This window comes from Octopus sinensis, linkage group LG13 (genome assembly GCF_006345805.1).
Source record: "Octopus sinensis linkage group LG13, ASM634580v1, whole genome shotgun sequence".
NCBI classification, from domain to species: Eukaryota; Metazoa; Mollusca; class Cephalopoda; order Octopoda; family Octopodidae; genus Octopus; species Octopus sinensis.
Window position 1 is genome coordinate 57249245 of NC_043009.1, and position 19275 is coordinate 57268519.

The 19275-nt window shown below is 38.6% G+C and overlaps 1 protein-coding gene and 1 long non-coding RNA gene across 6 annotated transcripts; both read left to right on the forward strand.

Annotated features, from left to right (window-relative positions):
• Window positions 1-2171: 2171 nt before the first annotated feature.
• On the forward strand, window positions 2172-19013 carry LOC115218649 (polyadenylate-binding protein 1-A). 5 transcript variants are annotated; one of them, XM_029788566.2, is made up of 7 exons: window positions 2172-2312; window positions 6500-6592; window positions 9998-10086; window positions 11615-11721; window positions 14461-14532; window positions 16226-16361; window positions 18186-19013. In XM_029788566.2, the coding sequence occupies exons 1-7, from the start codon at window positions 2298-2300 to the stop codon at window positions 18274-18276; spliced, it is 603 nt and encodes a 200-aa protein (XP_029644426.1). In that variant the 5' UTR covers window positions 2172-2297; the 3' UTR covers window positions 18277-19013. The 5 variants fall into 5 exon arrangements, with proteins under 5 accessions (XP_029644426.1, XP_029644427.1, XP_029644430.1 ...); XM_029788567.2 differs by having other exon boundaries at window positions 14464-14532; XM_029788570.2 differs by having other exon boundaries at window positions 2204-2429.
• LOC118765828 lies at window positions 2977-3698 on the forward strand. Its single transcript, XR_005001712.1, has 2 exons — window positions 2977-3305; window positions 3343-3698. It is a non-coding gene; the product is annotated as an uncharacterized LOC118765828 (long non-coding RNA).
• Window positions 19014-19275: the final 262 nt, after the last annotated feature.

The following is a 19275-nucleotide window of genomic DNA, read 5'->3' on the forward strand; positions in this document are numbered from 1 at the left end:
TATGCGGGTTCTTTGAAGCTGCCCAGGCTGTCGAAAAGATTTCGGTATGTTTCTTTCAAGCCTTCGATTGTTCTGAAATCAGAGTTGAATCCGTGACATGATCACAACGTATTGCGATTAATTTCATTGTCTTACATGCTGGTAATCCGATTAATTTCGATTCGATATATTTATCTTGTTTTACCGCTGTCACCATATCGTGCCATACAAGCACTCCAATAATGCGATGCAGAGTGGTTGGTTGTCTACTTGATTGCTGCTCCCTTAGCCACCGAGCTGACTCTCTTTTATCCGCGACAACGTATTTAACAATGTGAAACTAAGTTCATTTAGTTTCATATCATTACAAGTTCAATGCCAACTTGCTAAAGCGGTTATGAAAGGCTATCAAGACCAAACACCCAGAAAAACTGATGAATGGGGGTCTTGTTTCATTAGGACAGTGGTTTTTCAACCAGGCTTCCGCCAGTACAGTCTAGGGGTTCCGCAAGACGTTACAAAACTGCTAAAATCGGCAGTAATTTTTAATTCTCCTGTGCAGATATGTGTGCATAAGACTATTCAATTATTGCACAGGGGTTCCTCGAGCCAGTGGAATGTTTCCTTGGGGTTCCGCTCCAGCAAAAAGGTTGAAAAGCACTGCATTAGGACAATACTTCAGCACACAAGTCCTTGGTTTCAATGGCTGCTGTGACTGGCTTTGAACTGGTTGATCACCCTCCCTATGTCAGTGATTTGGTTCCATCTGGTTATCATCTGTTTCCCAATATAGAAAAACACTCATCTAGGCACCAGTATCACTGTGATGATGACGGCTTATCTGCTTTTTGACCAACAGAATAGCTTCTTTACCAGTGCAACCCAAACATTGCATCTACTTATGGAAGTGTGTGGACAGCAAGAAGATCTACGTTAAAAAATGAACTTCATTTGGTCACATTCCATTGAGAGTGTCTTGCTCAGATTATGAACAATTCAGCCGACCCTCATAATAATAAAAATTATTATTATACCTGCATTTGTTTTAATGTTAACATTGAAAATAATCCACATTTTCCACAATAAAAAAATTTGGACTTGGGTTTGCACCCCTCCTAAGCAAATTTTGTTGTTGGGCCACTGCATACACGTGCAACCTTTTTCAAGAAGCGAGCTGCATGAGACACCTCTCATCATCAAGAGAGTCGCACTACTGTAGAAGATTAAAGGCAATTTTGGATTTTTTCCTTTTGAACGGCAGACAATTTCTAGTTAACTAAACACTTTAAAACTTCGTATACTGGTAGAATGTGTCAAAATAAAACATTTTTTTCTCTTGGCTTTCTTGAGAAAATTGTAATTTGTTTGTTTAACGTAGTTTAATTTTTCGAATTTTAACCAATCCTATGCTCTCTTTTGAGCTAAAATCATTTGCTGCGTCTAAAACTGAGACAACATCCTGTAACTAACCCTCAACCTAAACCTAACCCTAAATTTTTTTTCTTAATTGTTACGCGTGTAAAAAAAAACTAAAGCAATGGAATTAAATTAATTTAACAATTAATAAAAAAAAATAGGGTTAGGGTTAGGGTTAGGGGGAGGTTTAGGGTTAGTTACAGGATGTTGTCTCAGTTTTAGACGCAGCAAATGATTTTAGTTGAATGGAGGTAATCGATTGGTTAAAATTGCCGAAATGCTCGGATTTTCAGTGGAAATATCTTACAAACTATTGAATTTTCTCAATAAAACCAAGAGAAAATGATGTTTCATAAGCACATTCTACCAGTATACGAAGTTTAAAAGTGTTTAGTTAACTAGAAATTGTGTTGACATCTGCCGTTCAAAAGTAAAAGATCCGCAATTTTTCGTTAGACGTGCCATTCTGAAAGTACTGCAGGTCGCAGTCTACTCATGGTTGTCATACACGTTACACAGGTGATGTCATTCTAACACATCTGTTCATCTAGATCAGTGCTTTTCAAACTTTTTGCTGGAGCGGAACCTCAAGGAAACATTCCACTGGCTCGGGGAACCCCTGTGCAATAATTTAATAGTCTTATGCACACATATCTGCACAGGAGAATTAAAAATTACTGCCGATTTTAGCAGTTTTGTAACTTCTTGCGGAACCCCTGGACTGTACTGGCGGAACCCTGGTTGAAAACCACTGTTCTAACACATCTGTTCATCTGGATGAAGAAAGAAACAGACAACGAAGTAAATAGTGACGTCATAACCACGTGTTCTGCACTATATGGTGGGAAGTCAACATTGACTTACATATTTATGCTTGTAGAAAAGAAAACCGTAAATATTTTATGCAGCATAACAAAGTAAAGGAAAATTACGTACGATATAATCGGAATCTACATCATTTGAAAAGTTTTAACAGAAAATTTTATTCAAAAATATCCCTTTTACTGGAGTTTAGGGGAGCGCACCTTCAGTAGGTATATACTTACAATTGTCTATCCGTGAGTGTGTGTAGAGCTAAAAAATATTTTAGCAGCGTAGAATCTACAATATTTTTGTTTTCCCTTTTCGTTGTACCTAGAAAACTTCTGAAACTCTTCCAACTTCAGCATGCTTTATCCTAGTTTTGTTCCCCCCCCACCTCATTTCTTTCTAATACTGTTTTTTATGTCGTGTATAAGAAAATACGATGCCGAGACGAAGCTGGAAATGTTTATATATTACTCTTGGGCGATCTGCACACATTACTCTGTCTCTTCACACACACTAACAGAAGTACTTCACTTACACAACATACTGTCTGTCTCCCACACCCCATCAAACACACACACACACGCGCGCACACACACACACACATGTACATCAATGCTTTGATAACTTCAAAAGAAATTCCCTCGTCATAAAATCGCTTCCTCTTAGTCTCTTTCGCTCTCATTACTTCAAAAGTTCCCGCAAGCCCATATGTAAAAAAAAAACATTTTTTACGGAAATCGACGGAAAGGTCTACTAGAGACGAAAGATTGCCTTACTCTTGTATACAATACTTAAACATACACACACACACACACATTGCGAAACCGTGTCGCTCAACGCGTGTAAAAGATTACATCTTGTTCCTCCGAATCCGAAATATCACTCATCTTTCATTTGTGTGTTCGTTCAAACACACTTGTCATATAATTATGCCCTTCCTTAATTGTTGTTTCGTCTCAGATTACGATCAAAACAATCTCAGCCTTGACCGTTAAATGTTGTTAACGAGTCCTTTTCTAGTCTAATTCTGTAGTGCTGCTATTTCAGAGAAATTTGGCTGCGCTTTTTAGCAGGTCAAGAAACCGCGTGCAACAAGGCTTGTGTCGACGTTTTACGAAAAGCGGGCCGAATAAAAAGAAACAACAGGTCGCACTACTGAATAAATTGAAAGCAGTTTGCCGTTAGGTGCAGCATTCCGAAAATGCCGTGGACTTCCTGAATGGAACATCCGACGGTGTTGGAACTTCTTACAAAATAATGGCATCGATATGTGGTTAAGATGCTCGCTTTGCAATCACTTGGTTTCGGGTTCAGTCCTATCGCGCGACACTTTAGGCAAGGGTCTTCTGCTGTCGCTCTGGGCCCCGTCACCGCTTGACACCCGTGTTGGTTTGTTTATCGACGAAAGTGACCGATAAGAATCAGTATCGGACTTAGAAGTAAGGGGCTACTTCTTCGGATCCCCCGCTCTTATAACTTTTGAACCAGTAATTATTAGGTTTTCCCAAAAGTTCGTAAACACTTGCGAAAATTGAATTTTTACTCGCCAAGTACTAACAAAAACAACAAAAATTATTCCTCAAAATAAAGACCATTATTTTCCAAGACTTTCTACGAACTTTTGGGACAACCTTATAAAAAAAAAAAAAAAATTCAGGTTCATGTTTTCGATATCGGAGATTACGATTTAGTAAAAACAAAAAGAAATTAAATTTTAACCCATCCCCGCCAATTTATTTACAATTGACAAAAACGTGCTGTCACGCACAAAACGACAGCTTCCAAATCCTATTTCCTGTTTGGGTGAAAATTATCAAACTTTAAGCCTCGAACTTTTTAAAAACATTTTTTTTTTCCCGGAAAAAGTGAAACGACTCCAGCAATTTAGCTTTGGAAATGTATTTTATTGTTCCAAATTTTAAAAATTTTCGGTAAACTTCAATTCTTGACATGCTGGTAGCCAAAACCAACAATATACATTAATAGAACCGCTAGAAGTTAGTGTCGAACATACAGCGAAGTTGATTTAAAAGGTATATAAAACACAATTTAACTTCATTATTTAATTACGAACTTTATTGATGTCAGTTGCTTGACTCAGCAGCAACAGTTGAATTGACAATTACGTTTTGCCAAGATTTTGAACTGTTGAGAAGTTTGTTGCACGTGTAACAGAAATATGAAATTGACAAAAGAAAGTTTGAGATGGAGATGTAGAAAGAAAAAAAGGAATCTTTTCGGTTTGAACGGCAGTTTTTTTCTAGGGGTGTCATATGAAATTGTCACCCATAATTCTGACCCTAGTATCGATCTATTGCGTTTCAATCTGTTTTAGGGTTAGAGGTGGGGGTGAAGGGGATACTCTTTTACTTGTTTCAGTCATTTGACTGCGGCCATGCTGGAGCACCGCCTTTAATCGAGCAACTCGACCCCAGGACTTATTCTTTTGTAAGCCCAGTACTTATTCTATCGGTCTCTTTTGCCGAACCGCTAAGTGACGGGGACGTAAACACACCAGCATACATATATACGATGGGCTTCTTTCAGTTTTCGTCTACCAAATCCACTCAAGGCATTGGTCGGCCCGGGGCTATAGCAGAAGACACTTGCCCAAGGTGCCACGCAGTGGGACTGAACCCGGAACCGTGTGGTTGGTAAGCAAGCTACTTACCACACAGCCACTCCTGCGCCTTTTTTTTTTCTTCAGAAATGTAAATATACCCATGCTGTTTCTTAAACGAGGAACATATTCATACGGCACAGAATGTTTCGCATGGCCTTTTTGGCGAAGTTTCAACCGAAACTGTGCCATGTTTTTTTCACCTCAATAGACGTTTTCAAAATTTTTGATTTCTCCTCCTCGCCAAATTTTTTTATTTTTTAACTTATTTTCGTTTTTTTTTTTCAATCTATGTGGGAAAATACGTAGATTAAGAATATGGGGTGGGGTGGGGGGAACAATTTTTAATGAAAACCTCAAAAATTGATCCACACCCAATCCCGCTGTCTAAAAGTGAAAATGAACGGCTGTTTAGTCCGTTTTCGCATGCGTCAGTTTATAAGTGTAACAGCAAAAAGACCACAGCATGTGAAGCCCTCACCACGAAATTCGATATGCGAAAAATAACAGCTAAATGTCTGGAGAATTTTTAGTGCTTGTGGGTATGTTTGTGTGTATCCTCATCTTGCCATTAAGGTGACAAATTTTGTATATTTCCTATCTTGCTCTTCTTAAATTCCAGAGCACTTTCTCAAATTTCCTTCCCATCCTGCATTCTTCCCTCCTGACCACTTCAAGTTTCTCAGGTTTCCAACAAAAAATGTACTTCTGGCGTAGTATTGTATGTTGATGACAAAAAAACTGTATTTTTTTTTTTTTTGCTAGAGATTACTCTTTTACTTGTTTCAGTCATTTGACTCGGCCATGTTGGAGCACTGCCTTTAGTCGAGCAAATCGACCCCAGGACTTATTCTCTGTAAGCCTAGTTCTTATTCTATCGGTCTCTTTTGCCGAACTGCTAAGTTACGGGGACGTAAACACACCAGCATCAATTGTCAAACATACACACACACGTATATATATATTTATATATACGACAGGCTTCTTTCACTTTCCGTCTACCAAATCCACTCACAAGACTTTGGTCGGCCCGAGGCTATAGTAGAAGACACTTGCCCAAGGTGCCACGCAGTGGGACTGAACCAGGAATCATGTGGTTGGTAAGCAAGCTACTCACCACACAGCCGTATATATATATATAACGGATGTTAAACGATGATGATATATATATATATATATATATATATATGTATGTATATACACATACACACACATATGTGTGAGAGATTGCTAGCCACTTCACATTCTTTATGTTCTCTCCTTGTTCCTTTCTGTGGAAGAGTGTAGGCTCGAAACGTTACTGATTTTTTCACTTCCCGAGCGTTATACTAATACATCTGTTTGTTATCTACACCACCTCTCTTCATCTTTTGTTTTTTTGTGAATTCTCCCCATATATGTATATATATGTCTATATGTATACTCACGTTCATACATACATACATACATATTACTGAAGAGAGAGTGTGTGAGAGTGAAAGTTGCAAACCAAACTGGAAGTTATTTTACAAACTGATTTTTATAGCATTAAGTTTTTTCCAACTGTTATAAATGCTTTATTCTTTACACGAATCTCTGAGAGTATAGTTCCCTTTAGAACTACCCTCACTTCACATCTTGGCAACTCTTTGTACCTAACTAGTTCTGTTTTGTTCCTGGACATTTCTTTTGTAGAGTGTATTAGCAGTAAAAGACAAGATTATGATGAACTCCAAACCTGAAGTGTATTCCTGCCATATTAAATATTTACCAATTTCTGTAACCAAGGTATTTATTTGAACACATTTGTTTTCTATTATCTTTTTCTTATTTCAGTCATTAGACTGTGGCCACACGTACACAAACATACATATATATATATATCTGACTGGCACCTGTGCGAGCTCTCGCCAGCTCGCACAGGTGCCAGTCAGAGCTGGCGAACGGCCACAAACGGATGGTGCTTTTACGTGTCACCGGCACGGGGCCAGGTGATGCTGGCAACGGACACGAACGGATGTGCTTTTACGTGCCACCGACACGGACCAGACAGAGCTGGCAAACGGCCACGAACGGACGGTGCTTTTACGTGTCACCCGTTCGTGGCCGTTTGCCAGCTCTGTCTGGCCCCGTGTCGGTGGCACGTAAAAGCACCATCCGTTCGTGGCCGTTCGCCAGCTCTGACTGGCACCTGTGCAGGTGGCACGTAAAAAACACCCACTACACTCGCGGAGTGGTTGGCGTTAGGAAGGGCATCCAGCCATAGAAACACTGCCAGATCTGACTGGGCCTGACGAAGCCTTCCAGCTTCACAGACCCCAGTTGACCCGTCCAACCCATGCTAGCATGGAAAGCGGACGCTAAATGATGATGATATACACACATACACGACAGGCTTCTTTTAGTTTTCATCAACCAAATCCATTCACAAGGCTTTGGTCGACTCAAGGCTATAGTAGAAGACACTTGTCCAAAGTGCCATGAAGTGGGACTGAACCTAGAACCATTTGGTTGGGAAGCAAACTTCTTACCACACAGCATACAAACTGATGTAGTACATAATGTAAACATTCAAACATTGCTGTGAATCTTTCCAAATCCTTCTGCGTTTCACATGCAGTTTTTGGTCTTCCGAATTTGTCTTGGAGTATAAGTCGACCTACCTTATTTGACTGTAAATTTTGATCTGCAAAATTTGATTTGTATGCTGGAAAATATAGTTTTTGTTTTAAAATTCTTTTACTCTTGTAACTCTGTAATTATGCTGAGACATTATCTTGAAGGGCTTTACTCTGTTGTATCCACCCTGTATTAGCATCTGTTTATGAAAGTGGCAGGTCCCTACAGGAAATGACTTAGACCATGACAACCCTTACCAGCATAGAAGGAAGGGGTAAATGATGGTTCTTATTTTACCTATTTTATTTCTCTTTTACTCTTTTACTTGTTTCAGTCATTTTGACTGCGGCCATGCTGGAGCACCACCTTTAGTCGAGCAAATCAACCCTAGGACTTATTCTTTGTAAGCCTAGTACTTATTCTATCAGGTCTCTTTTGCTGAGCCGCTAAGTTACGAGGACGTAAACACACCATCGGTTGTCAAGCGATGTTGTGGGGACAAACACACACACACAAACACACACACACACACATATATATATATATATATATATATATATGACAGGCTTCTTTCAGTTTCCGTCTACCAAATCCACCCACAAGGCTTTGGTCGGTCCGAAGCTATAGTAGAAGACATTTGCCCAAGGTGCCACACAGTGGGACTGAACCTGGAACCATGTGGTCAGTAAGCAAGCTACTTACCACACAGCCACTCCTACTGTTTATTATTATTATTATGGCTAGGTTCCAACCTGGGCCACAGCAACAAAGTCCTCAGTCCATCATCTCTGCCTTGCAGCCCTGGATACATTCCAGGCCAGTGTCTGCAATCAAGTTGGTGATGTGTGACAATATTTTTCTCATCTTACATCACTAGGCGTAGGAGTGGCTGTGTGGTAAGTAGCTTGCTTACGAACCACATGGTTCCGGGTTCAGTCCCACTGCGTGGCACCTTGGGTAAGTGTCTTCTACTATAGCCTCGGGCCGACCAAAGCCTTGAGAGTGGATTTGGTAGACGGAAACTGAAAGAAGCCCATCGTATATATGTGTATATATATATATATATGTATGTGTGTGTTTGTGTGTCTCCCCTGCAACATCGCTTGACAACCGATGCTGGTGTGTTTACGTCCCCGTAAGCTAGCGGTTCGGCAAAAAAGAGACCGATAGAATAAGTACTAGGCTTACAAAGAATAAGTCCTGGTGTCAATTTTATCGACTAAAAGGCAGTGCTCCAGCATGGCCACAGTCACATAACTGAAACAAGTAAAAGAAAAGAAAGAACTATGAAGTGGGTTCCAGAAAACTAATTTGGGTGCTTCCAGTGTAGGGTGACGTACATAGTGAGCAGATAGTCGCAGCCACCAGTTCCTTGATCTTGCTGACTTTTGGTAGGTCTCTATAAAGGCATTCATTTGTTATATGTTGCTACTATTTCACATTTAGGGCCATTTGTAGCATCCTTGTGTATCATCCATTTAGCCTGTTTGATAATTTCTTAATCATGAGCACTGATTAGTGAATGGTTTAGTTACCTTTTTGACACAATGCGATGCAACAAGACATACAAACTTACAGAGAGAAGCAAGACTTCTGATGCATATGAAAGATGATAGTTGAGTGAAGAAGTATAAAGGAATCCAAGTTGAGGAAGCCTATGGAAGAAAGAAGCTATGGGAAGATGTGGTGAAAGCTAATGACATTGGTGAAACTACAGGAGTTGGAAGTTCTTCATCATCCACCATACTCACCTGAACTTGCCCCCACTTTTGCCATTTCAGCTGTAGCTTGTCCAGCCTGGAACTGTAAAAGTCTGGCAATCTAGAGTCAATAAAATCTTGCAAGGCCTGTTTTACAGCATTGTCGGAATTAAATTTTTTTCCCATCAAAAAGTTATCCAAATTCTGGAATGAGTGGTAGTCAGTGGGGACAAGATCAAGTGAGTATGGTGGATTAAATCCTTTTTAAATCCTTTCTGGTAATTTTCAAAAGGAATAAATTAATACTGTTCAAAATATTGTTTTATCTCAGAAATTTTAGCAACAGTTGATTCATTCATTATTTGATTCACAGAGTTTTTCTTGTCAAAAGCATCGAACAGAGGTAGGGGACACATGCTATGTTGCTGAGTGAAAATGACAGTCAAGAAGCCCTTGCATCATGTGAACAGGTTAATTTCTTTTGATTGTTTCACATGAGGTGCCCAGCAATAATGAGAGCAGCCAGTATAATATATTTTTGTTTTTTTGCAATGGTTCTGATATTCCATTTGGTGGAATTTTGGTGAATGATCACCAGACCAAAAGTTCTTTCATTACAAAACATGAGATTAGTAGCCTGAAAAATTGTTATCCTCCTCATCATCATCATCATTTAATGTCTGTCTTCCCTGCTGACATCAGTCAGATGGTTTAACAGGAGTTGGCCAGGCAGGGGACTCCACCAAGCTCCACTCTTTTGGCATAGTTTTTACAGTTGGATGCTCTTCCTATTATTAAGAACAGTTTGTCAGAGACGTTTGGATAGATTAAATATTGCATTTGATTGTGAAAACTATTGTTATGTTTATTTCAGAGTCAAGTTGCAGATCTCTTCTCAGACTATGATGATCTTTTTGAAATCTATATCAGTGAAAGAGTGATGGAACATAATTACACGTTTGGGTGAGAGAAACACTCTTTATTTAAAGATGGGGAACTTTATGTATTTATTGAGGTTTGTTAGTAAATGTTGGACAGATGGTTCAAATTGATCCATTTTGATATGGAGCATAGATTGGTTGAGAGGGTATATATATATATGTAGGGTTACAGCGGTTACTAATCATTGCAGTTGAAACATATGTAGGTCTATGTAAAGCTGTATATATTATTATTATTGTTGTTGTTGATATTATATACTCCAGGAAACTTGTATGGTTATGGTAATATATATTTCTTTACTACTCACAAGGGGCTAAACACAGAGGAGACAAACAAGGACAGACAAAGGGATTAAGTCGATTACATCGACCCCAGTGCGTAACTGGTACTTAATTTATTGACCCCGGAAGGATGAAAGGCATAGTCGACCTCGGTGGAATTTGAACTCAGAACATAACGGCAGACGAAATATGGCAACGCATTTCGCCTGGCATGCTAACGTTTCTGCCAGCTCGCCGCCTTATGGTTATGGTAATATATTCAGAATTATCCAATGGAATATATCTATAAATTCTTATCTTATGAGAATATTATTGTATCTATTAACTGTGGAATAACCTATTTTGAATACCTAACTGAGAGCAAACTGGTAAAGGTTTGGAGTAATCCCTTACTATTTACAAATATATCTGTAGAAGAGATATCATATGGTTCAAAGTTCTATAAAAAGCAACAGCCAGAAACAGGTGAGGGGAAAAACAAATAAGGTGTATTAATTTGACACTGAGGAAAAATGAAAGAAATCTTAGATGTTTTAAGCCTTCACACTTCTACAGAAAAAAATGAAGAAAGAAAATGTATAAAGAGAAAGAAAACCAAGAAAAAAAGCATGCCTGGATTAACAGCTGTGCATGTTGAATTGTTATATATATATATATATATGGAGGCGCAATGGCCTAGTGGTTAGGGCAGCGGACTCGCGGTCATAGGATCGCGGTTTCGATTCCCAGACCGGGCGTCGTGAGTGTTTATTGAGTGAAAACACCTAAAAGCTCCACGAGGCTCCGGCAGGGGGTGGTGATCCCTGCTGTACTCTTTCACCACTCTTTCTTCTGTTGGCCTGCTCGCTTGGCCAGTGGGGTGGCGTCATTCGAAGGCTAAAACAATGCAAACGCATTGTGACCAGTGATGTGTAACAACATCTGATGGTCTGGTCGGTCACGTGATAGATATATATATATATATATATATATATTGTCCAAATTTACAGAAAACAAAAGATGAAGACAAGTGTAGGAACAACAAGCAGGGGTATTAGTTTAAGGTCGCTTGGGAAGAATGGGAAAATCTTTTACGTTTTGAGCCTATGCTCTTCTACAGAAAGGATTATGAGGTAAAAAATGTATGTATGTATATGTATATGTATAAAGTGACAGAGAAATAGTTTGATGAAATTTTATTTATAGTTTTGCAGTGTCTGTGCTACTACAATGTCCTCAAGATGTCAAGGATATCAACACCAGACTCTTCTAATTGTTTTATTTCACAGTTTTGTCAGGTTTAAGAGCCAAGAATCAGCCAACCATGCAGTGAAGTCTGTATCGGGAAAAATGGTGAATGGACAAAAATTGCTTGTCTCTCATGCCAAATCTTCAGGTAAATATTCAAACACCTTTACACATCTATCCCCTTCCCTGTCTTTCTCTTTGCATCCTCTTAGCAAGACAATTATCTCTCTCCCTCTTTTATACTTTTTAACCTTCTCATAAACTGGTACAAAGCCACCTCCCTCAATACTACTCTCCTCACCCATCAATTGAGGGGTCTTTGTATTGCTAGTTATATGGTGACCCCTACTCGTGCTGGCACCACGAAAAAAAGCACCTACTACACTCTGTAAAATGGTTGGTGTTAGGAAGGGTATCCATCTGTAGAAATCATTCCAGAGCAGACAACAGATCTTGGTACACTTCCTTGGCTTACCAGCTTCTGTGAAACTGTCCAACCCATGCCAGCATAGAAAGCAGGTGTTAAATGATGACAATGATGATGAATCTTTTGTTTTATTTGTTTGAATTATCAGTCTGCTGTCATAATGTAGCATTGCTTTCAAAAGCTTTTAAAACATTATATGCACTCCACCATTTACCGTAAATCCTCGAGTATAATCCGCATTTTTTTCCCAAAATTTAAAGGTCAAAATCTCTAGTGCATACTATATACGAGGTTAAGAATGAAAAATATTTTCTAAGCAATGTCCGAGTCTCTATTTGCTGTCCGGCAATGTTTATTCAGACGCATTTGGTGATGCCGGGCGCGAAAATACCTTAAGCTAAGCCTGAAAGCAATGAAGTCATAAAAGAATCATCCATAACTTGCAGTAAGCAACATTTATTAAACGTTATTACTGTTATTTTTTTATTTTCTGCAAACAAAATGCACAAAAAAGCTACACATTTGCATTATGTTATATATACAATAATAATAAAGGACTTTACTGTATACAGTTTTACAAACCAAGGACGTTATATAGACCTCCTTGACTCAAGTTAGAGAAGGGGTGCATATTATACACAAGGTTTAGGTTTTTCAGAAGTACAGGCCCCTAAAAATCCCCTACGTATTATACTCAATGATTTACAGTATCTCTTCTTAGTGATGTAAACATCTTCTTTCATTTTGCAAGCTGGATTTGATGAATAAAGTAGATATCACAGGCCAGATGGGCACAATTATCCCTAAAATCGTTACAATATAGGTCTAAGTAAATGGATAAAAGGGTCAATACATAACTTTTATTAACAATAAAGGAAGGAAAGACTGTGAGGCATTAGTAAAGTTTGTATGCAGAGATGTGTAGAATCTCATTCACATGGTAACTATGCAGTCCTCTTTTCACTCATTTGACTGTGGCCATGCTGGAGCTCTGCCTTTAATTGAGCAAATAGACCCCAGGACTTATTCTATCGAGTTTCTTTTGCCAAACCGCTAAGTTACAGGGATGTAAACACACCCGCATCTGTTATCAATCGATGTTAAGGGGACAAACACAGACACACAAACATATACACACACATACATATATATGATGGGCTTCTTTCAGTTTCTGCCTACCAAATCCACTCACAAGGCTTTGGTTGGCCTGAGGCTATAGTAGAAGACACTTGCCCAAGATGCCACGCAGTGGGACTGAAACTGGAACCATGTGGTTGGTAAGCAAGCTACTCCTACGCCTATAAAGTCCTATTAAGTAAAAATCCTTGGAGTGAGAATTGAGATAGAAATTATTCAAATAAATGCATACAGTTCCAGAGAAGACCCAATGCTTTCATTATTATTGATATCATTAGAATCCATTCAGACGAACAAAATCTTTAAAAAGATCTTCTGTATGGTTTGGTGTTAAATGAAAGGGAAAATAGGTCACATGTTTTAGTACATGAATTTATAAGTTTCTATTCTATTGGTTAAAATAACAAAAGTTCCCTAAATTTAGAAGTCAATCCATTCACAAACCCTAGGGTTCATTGTGTCCAGTCTTTGATCCTGCTTCACCTTGGGAAGTTTTTGGTGCTAGGAAGTACATCAAGCCATTGAAACCATGCTAAATAAAATGTATGAGACATTGTCTCTGATCCATGTAAGAAGGCAGTAATAAATGTCAACATAAAGTCACTGATTTTTAATACCGGATCAGCTGACCCTGTCAGCACAGTAATTGATTGGTATTTATTATATAAATATTTGCCAGGATGAATAAGGTCGATTGTAGCGGAACCTGAACTTCAGCTGTATAGAGAAGGGAGGTGAATATAAAACACTGTAGCTTATTTACTCTGGGAAGGGCATCCAGCTGTAGAAACCATGACAAATCAGACTAGAGTCAAGTACATCAAAATCAAATGGAAATTGTTGTTGTGATCCTCGTGCTGGTGGCACATAAAAAGCACCATCCGAAATCCGAACATGGCTGATGCCAGCGCTGCCTTGACTGGCTTCCGTGCCAGTGGCATGTAAAAAACACCAACCGATTGTAGTTGTTGCCAGTGCACAGGTGGCATGTAAAAAGCACCCACTACACTCTCGGAGTGGTTGGTGTTAGGAAGGCACCCAGCTGTAGAAACACTGCCAGATCTGACTGGAGCCTGGTGCAGCCTCCTGGCTTCCCAGACCCCAGTCGAACCGTCCAACACATGCCAGCATGGAAAACGGACGTTTAAACGATGATGATGATGATGAGTCTGGTGCTGCCTTCCAGCTTGCTAGCTCTGGTCAAACCATCCAACCCATGCTCAGCATGGACAATGGATGCTAAGTGATGATGATGATGTTACACTATCTCTGCTACTCCACTGTCATCAGTATTGTAACAAACTTTTGCCTTTCTTGTTTTAGCAGTAGCGACCGACTCTGACCCTTCCAGTTTAATAGTCAGTTCCATTAAGAAACAACTTAAAGAAGAGTTTGGTAAGATTTTCTGTTTTACTACTTTTGTTTAACCCTTTCATTACCGTATTTATTTTGAGATGCTCTGAGTTTCTTTCAATTGTTTTAAATATGATAAAGAATTTAGTAAAATAACTTAGTTACAATTTAGATAGTTTTATGAACATAAATTGTGACTAAGGTTTGGTGGAAGATTTTAATTCAAAACTTATGAAAACAAGCCATTTGTACTACAGAGCCAGATTCAACTGGGTTGGTAACAAACTGGTTAAGTTTTAATTTAAAAGAAGATATTTTCTGAAGTTTTTACAAATCAATATTTACTTCAAACCAAAAAAAAAAAGTTATAAAGACTTGTTGATGGATTTTTAAAGATTAAGTTGGATACATATGTAAAGCTGTTGATGATGATGATTGCAGTGACATTGAAGAATTCATTCATGCATTTGTTTGTTTCTTTAATGTCTGTTTATTTGTGGGTTGGACAGGTATTTGCTTCATGCAGCATTCTATAACCAGCTGCTCCTATTCTTTTATTTTTACTTAATTCCTTAAGCCCAACTGATTTGCTAACCCATAGCTGGTCCCTTGACAGATGCTACTACTCCAGGTCAGTGTAGACCTATGAACAATAGTGTCTTAAGAGGTAGTTCCATATTCCTCAAAACCCTGGAACTTCTAATACCGGATGCAGTTTAATGTCATACCAACACACACACACACACTCTCTCTCTCACACATGTATACGTACGCATACGACAACCTTGGTATAGTTTCTGTTTACCAAATGCACTTATAAGGCATTATTCAGCCCAGGACTACAGTAGAAGACAACGACCCAAGATGCTGCCAAGCAGGACTGAATCCGAAATTTTAACATTCTTGTGTGGTTAAGAAATTTACTTCTCTGCCATCAGAAACTGTACAAAAGCAGTTGTATACATGTATACATGTGTGTGTGTTGGTATGACTTCAAACTTCATCCAGTACTAGGACCCTGGCTTAGGAATTCCAGGGTTTTGAGGATTGTGGAACCAGGGTTGGTGACAGGAAGAGCATCATGAGAAATGGACACTATATGAACGAACAAACACATGTACCACCACTCTGTGTGCATGTGTGTGTGTAAATATGCATCTCCAATCATAAAATCCTGCTTCGAAATCAATTCCTGTTCAAGCTTTGCTAGGATGAACAAATGGATATTGAAGAAACAAATGAATGCACACACACACACACAGATACTTATATATGTATGTACATTATTTACATTTGACGGATATTTGTCCTTGTCTTGTTTGTTGTTAACACAATGTTTTGGCTGATATACCATTCAGCCTTCATCAGGTGTCTTGGGGAAATTTTGAACCAGGGTTCTAATTCCTAAGATATTTTTCGATGTTATTATTATTCAGTTCACTGCCATATACCCACGGGCATTTGGCATAGTGGTTAAGAGCACTCCGAGTTCAATTCCAGGCAGTGACCTGAAAAACAATAATAATAACAACAACAACATCGAAAAATACCTTAGGAATGAGAACCCAGGTTCGAAAGTTCCCCAAGACACCGTTCCTCAAGGCTGGATGGTATATCAGCCGAAATGTGTTAACAACAACCAAGATGAGGACAAATATCCATCAAATGTAAATAATGTACATAATTCCTCATCTCTTAAATATAGAACTATATTATATATGTTTGTTGTTTACAGCTTCAACAGATAAGGAAATTAATGAACTTCTGGAGGAGGCTTCTTCTAAAAGGTGGACGAAAACGCATCACTCGGCCTCAGAATGTGCTTTTTCTTTGGAACTGACCGATATTCTTACAGACACAATGGACTACAAGTAAGGAACCAAACAGCTCTAATTGATTAATTGATGTTGTTGAGCCCCAGGTCAGCTCTGATCCAGCAGGCCAATAAAGACATTCCAGCTGTGACCATTCCTTTTATTGAAGCTCATTATCTACAACTACATTATGCAACGTCTTTTTTTTTTTACTACTTTTTACTTAAGTTGGGTTGAGGGATATTGGCTGCTATTTCTAGCAGGTCTAGCGACCATGTAGAGGTACTCTCATTGGGTGGAAAGCTTGTGGTCCCCAGATCTAGTGCTAATATGGAATTGTGCAATAGGTCAGTGAACTGGCAGAATTGTTAGCATGCTGGGCAGTGGTCAGTGGTATTTTATTTGTCTTTATGTTTTGAGTTCAGATTCCACTGAGGTTTACTTTGCTTTTTGTCATCTTGGGGTCAATAAAATAAATATCAGCTAATCACTGGGGCTGGTGTAATTGACTTACTCAGCTCCCACGAACATGCCGGCCCTGTTCCAAAATGTGCAAATGGCAGACACACACACACATATGCACAGACATACACACACACACACATATGCAGACATACACACTCATGCATGCACACACACACTAGTGTAAAAGGCCAAAATGCTTTTGCAGCTCTTAGTTCTTTTACATTCTGAGTTCAAATCCTCCTCATGAATGCTTTTTTTTTTCTTTTCCCCATTCATTCTTTGAGATTGATGAATACCTTGTATGTACTGGCATCAATTTAATCAATTGTATTCTTTCGCCAAGAGTTCAATACTAGTCAGAGCCAGTTTTCTTCCTTTTATTTATCTGTTAGCATAAGTGTGTGTTATATACTGGAGTTAAGTTCCAGTGAGTTTACTTTTCCTTTATGAATGTGAAATTCTGGAATTTAATCTAACTGGTCTGTTCTGAGTTCAATCTCTGATGGAATTGCATTTGTGTTTCATTTTTTTTCTAGGGTGTTTCTATCCCTTTGTCACACTCTAACCTCTCATCACTTGGCACAAAACCACCTCCTCCAATGCAAAGGATCTTTGCCTTGCAGGTGATTTAGTGACCCTGCCATTGCTGGTGCATCCAGTCCACACTGTAAAGTGGTTGGTGTTTAGAAGGGCATCCAGCTGGTAAAAACCATGCCAAAACTGGCCTTGCTGGTGTCATGTAAACTGCATTCAGTCCACTTTGTAAGTGGATGGTGTTAGGAAGGGCATCCAGCTGTAAACCCCCTGCCAAAACAGTGAAGCCTGATGCAATCTTTTTCCTAGCCAGCCCCTGTCAAACTGTCCAACCCATGCCAGCATGGAAAACAGACATTAAATGATGATGATGATGACTTCTGAGTTAATGGTGGTGATTGTGTGACATCAACTTCCATCACTTATACCTCTTCTTTGATTGACATTGATCCCTGTTATAGGACAACTAACTTCACCTCCTTTGTTTTACAACAAAGAGAATGTCAATCCCTCGTTGATTCTTTTAGAAAAATCTATATGTAAGAGAATATTGTAACAGGTGTGACAAATTCACATCTAGGAATTAACATATGTCATATTTTATCATAACTCTGGTCACATAAGATTGGTCTTTGATGTTACAATTAAAAACTGACTATTAATGTTATTCATGATGTATAAGTCATTTAAATATTATTGTATATGTCGTTATAATGCAGTAATACTAACTTCATAAGCAATTCACTAAGGTTCTAAGTAAAGTCAAACTCAGTAACCAAAGTCATAAGTAAAGTAATAATTTAGTAAAATAATGATCTTAGTAATAAGTAAAGAGTTATTTTCTTTTGATGTCTAATTTTTGTTTCTATTTTCTTCCAACAGATACTGGAATGAATTTTTCTCAAGACAGAAGGAAATCTCGCGGAAATTGAAGATGATTCAAATGCAAACGTCAGCTAATGGTTCAAGATGAAGGAAAGAAATGATGATGGAACCGTGGAAAATAACAGATTGGCCTGTTGTTGTTGAGAGGGCAGAGAGAACCCGAGATTGTCCTATTGTCTCAGAGAGCATAAGAGACTAATTGATTTTCTCTATGAGGACAAAGAGAGTATAACAGATTCATTGACCTGAAAAGAAAAAAGAGAGAATGACAAAGTGATTCTTTGTTCCAAAGAAGGAAGAGAGAATATTAACAGATTGAACCATTGTTCATAAGAGGAGACAGAGCATAAATCTGATCTGTTGTACTTCAGAGAGAATATGATAGACACAGCAGTTCTTCCAAAAAGAGAGAGAACGTATTATAGACTGACCTTTTACTCCTGAAAATGGAGAAAATATAACGGATTGAGTCATTGTCCCCAAAACAGAGACACAGAAAACAAGCTCACCAAGTGTAGCATGACCTGCAGCAGTACCATGTCCCACAGAAGTAGACTGAGCTGAGAGACAGCAGAAATGTAATAAAGCTGAAGTTAGACGTGGCTGTGAGGTTCTTCATCGCAAATATGCAATATCCCAGATACTTATAATGGTGAGGATTAGTGACTGTTTAATGTGGTGGAATATTGCACAGGAGAAACTGTTATATTGTGACGATACCCAGAAAGTTGTTGAAAACTTGAGTCCAGTCTATTTTCATCACAAAAGTGACCATAAGTGAACAGTTTTGTGTTAAATAGTAATAAATATATTGTTCATTCCAAACCTCTGTTCTCTGTGCGTTATATTTTCATTAAGCTAAGACAGCATGGAGTCAGTTCTAATCCATTTATTGTTGATCATAATGGAGTTAATCATGTGATATTTACTAACTACACATGCTAGCTTGAATTGGATACATCTTCAGCACGACATCTTTCCATTTATTGAAGTCCTTTGTCACCTCTTCATGCAGTTGAGCCTCTTGAGGTCAACTTGTATCATTTTTATTTCCATCTTCCTCTTGGATTGCTTGGCACATTTTTTT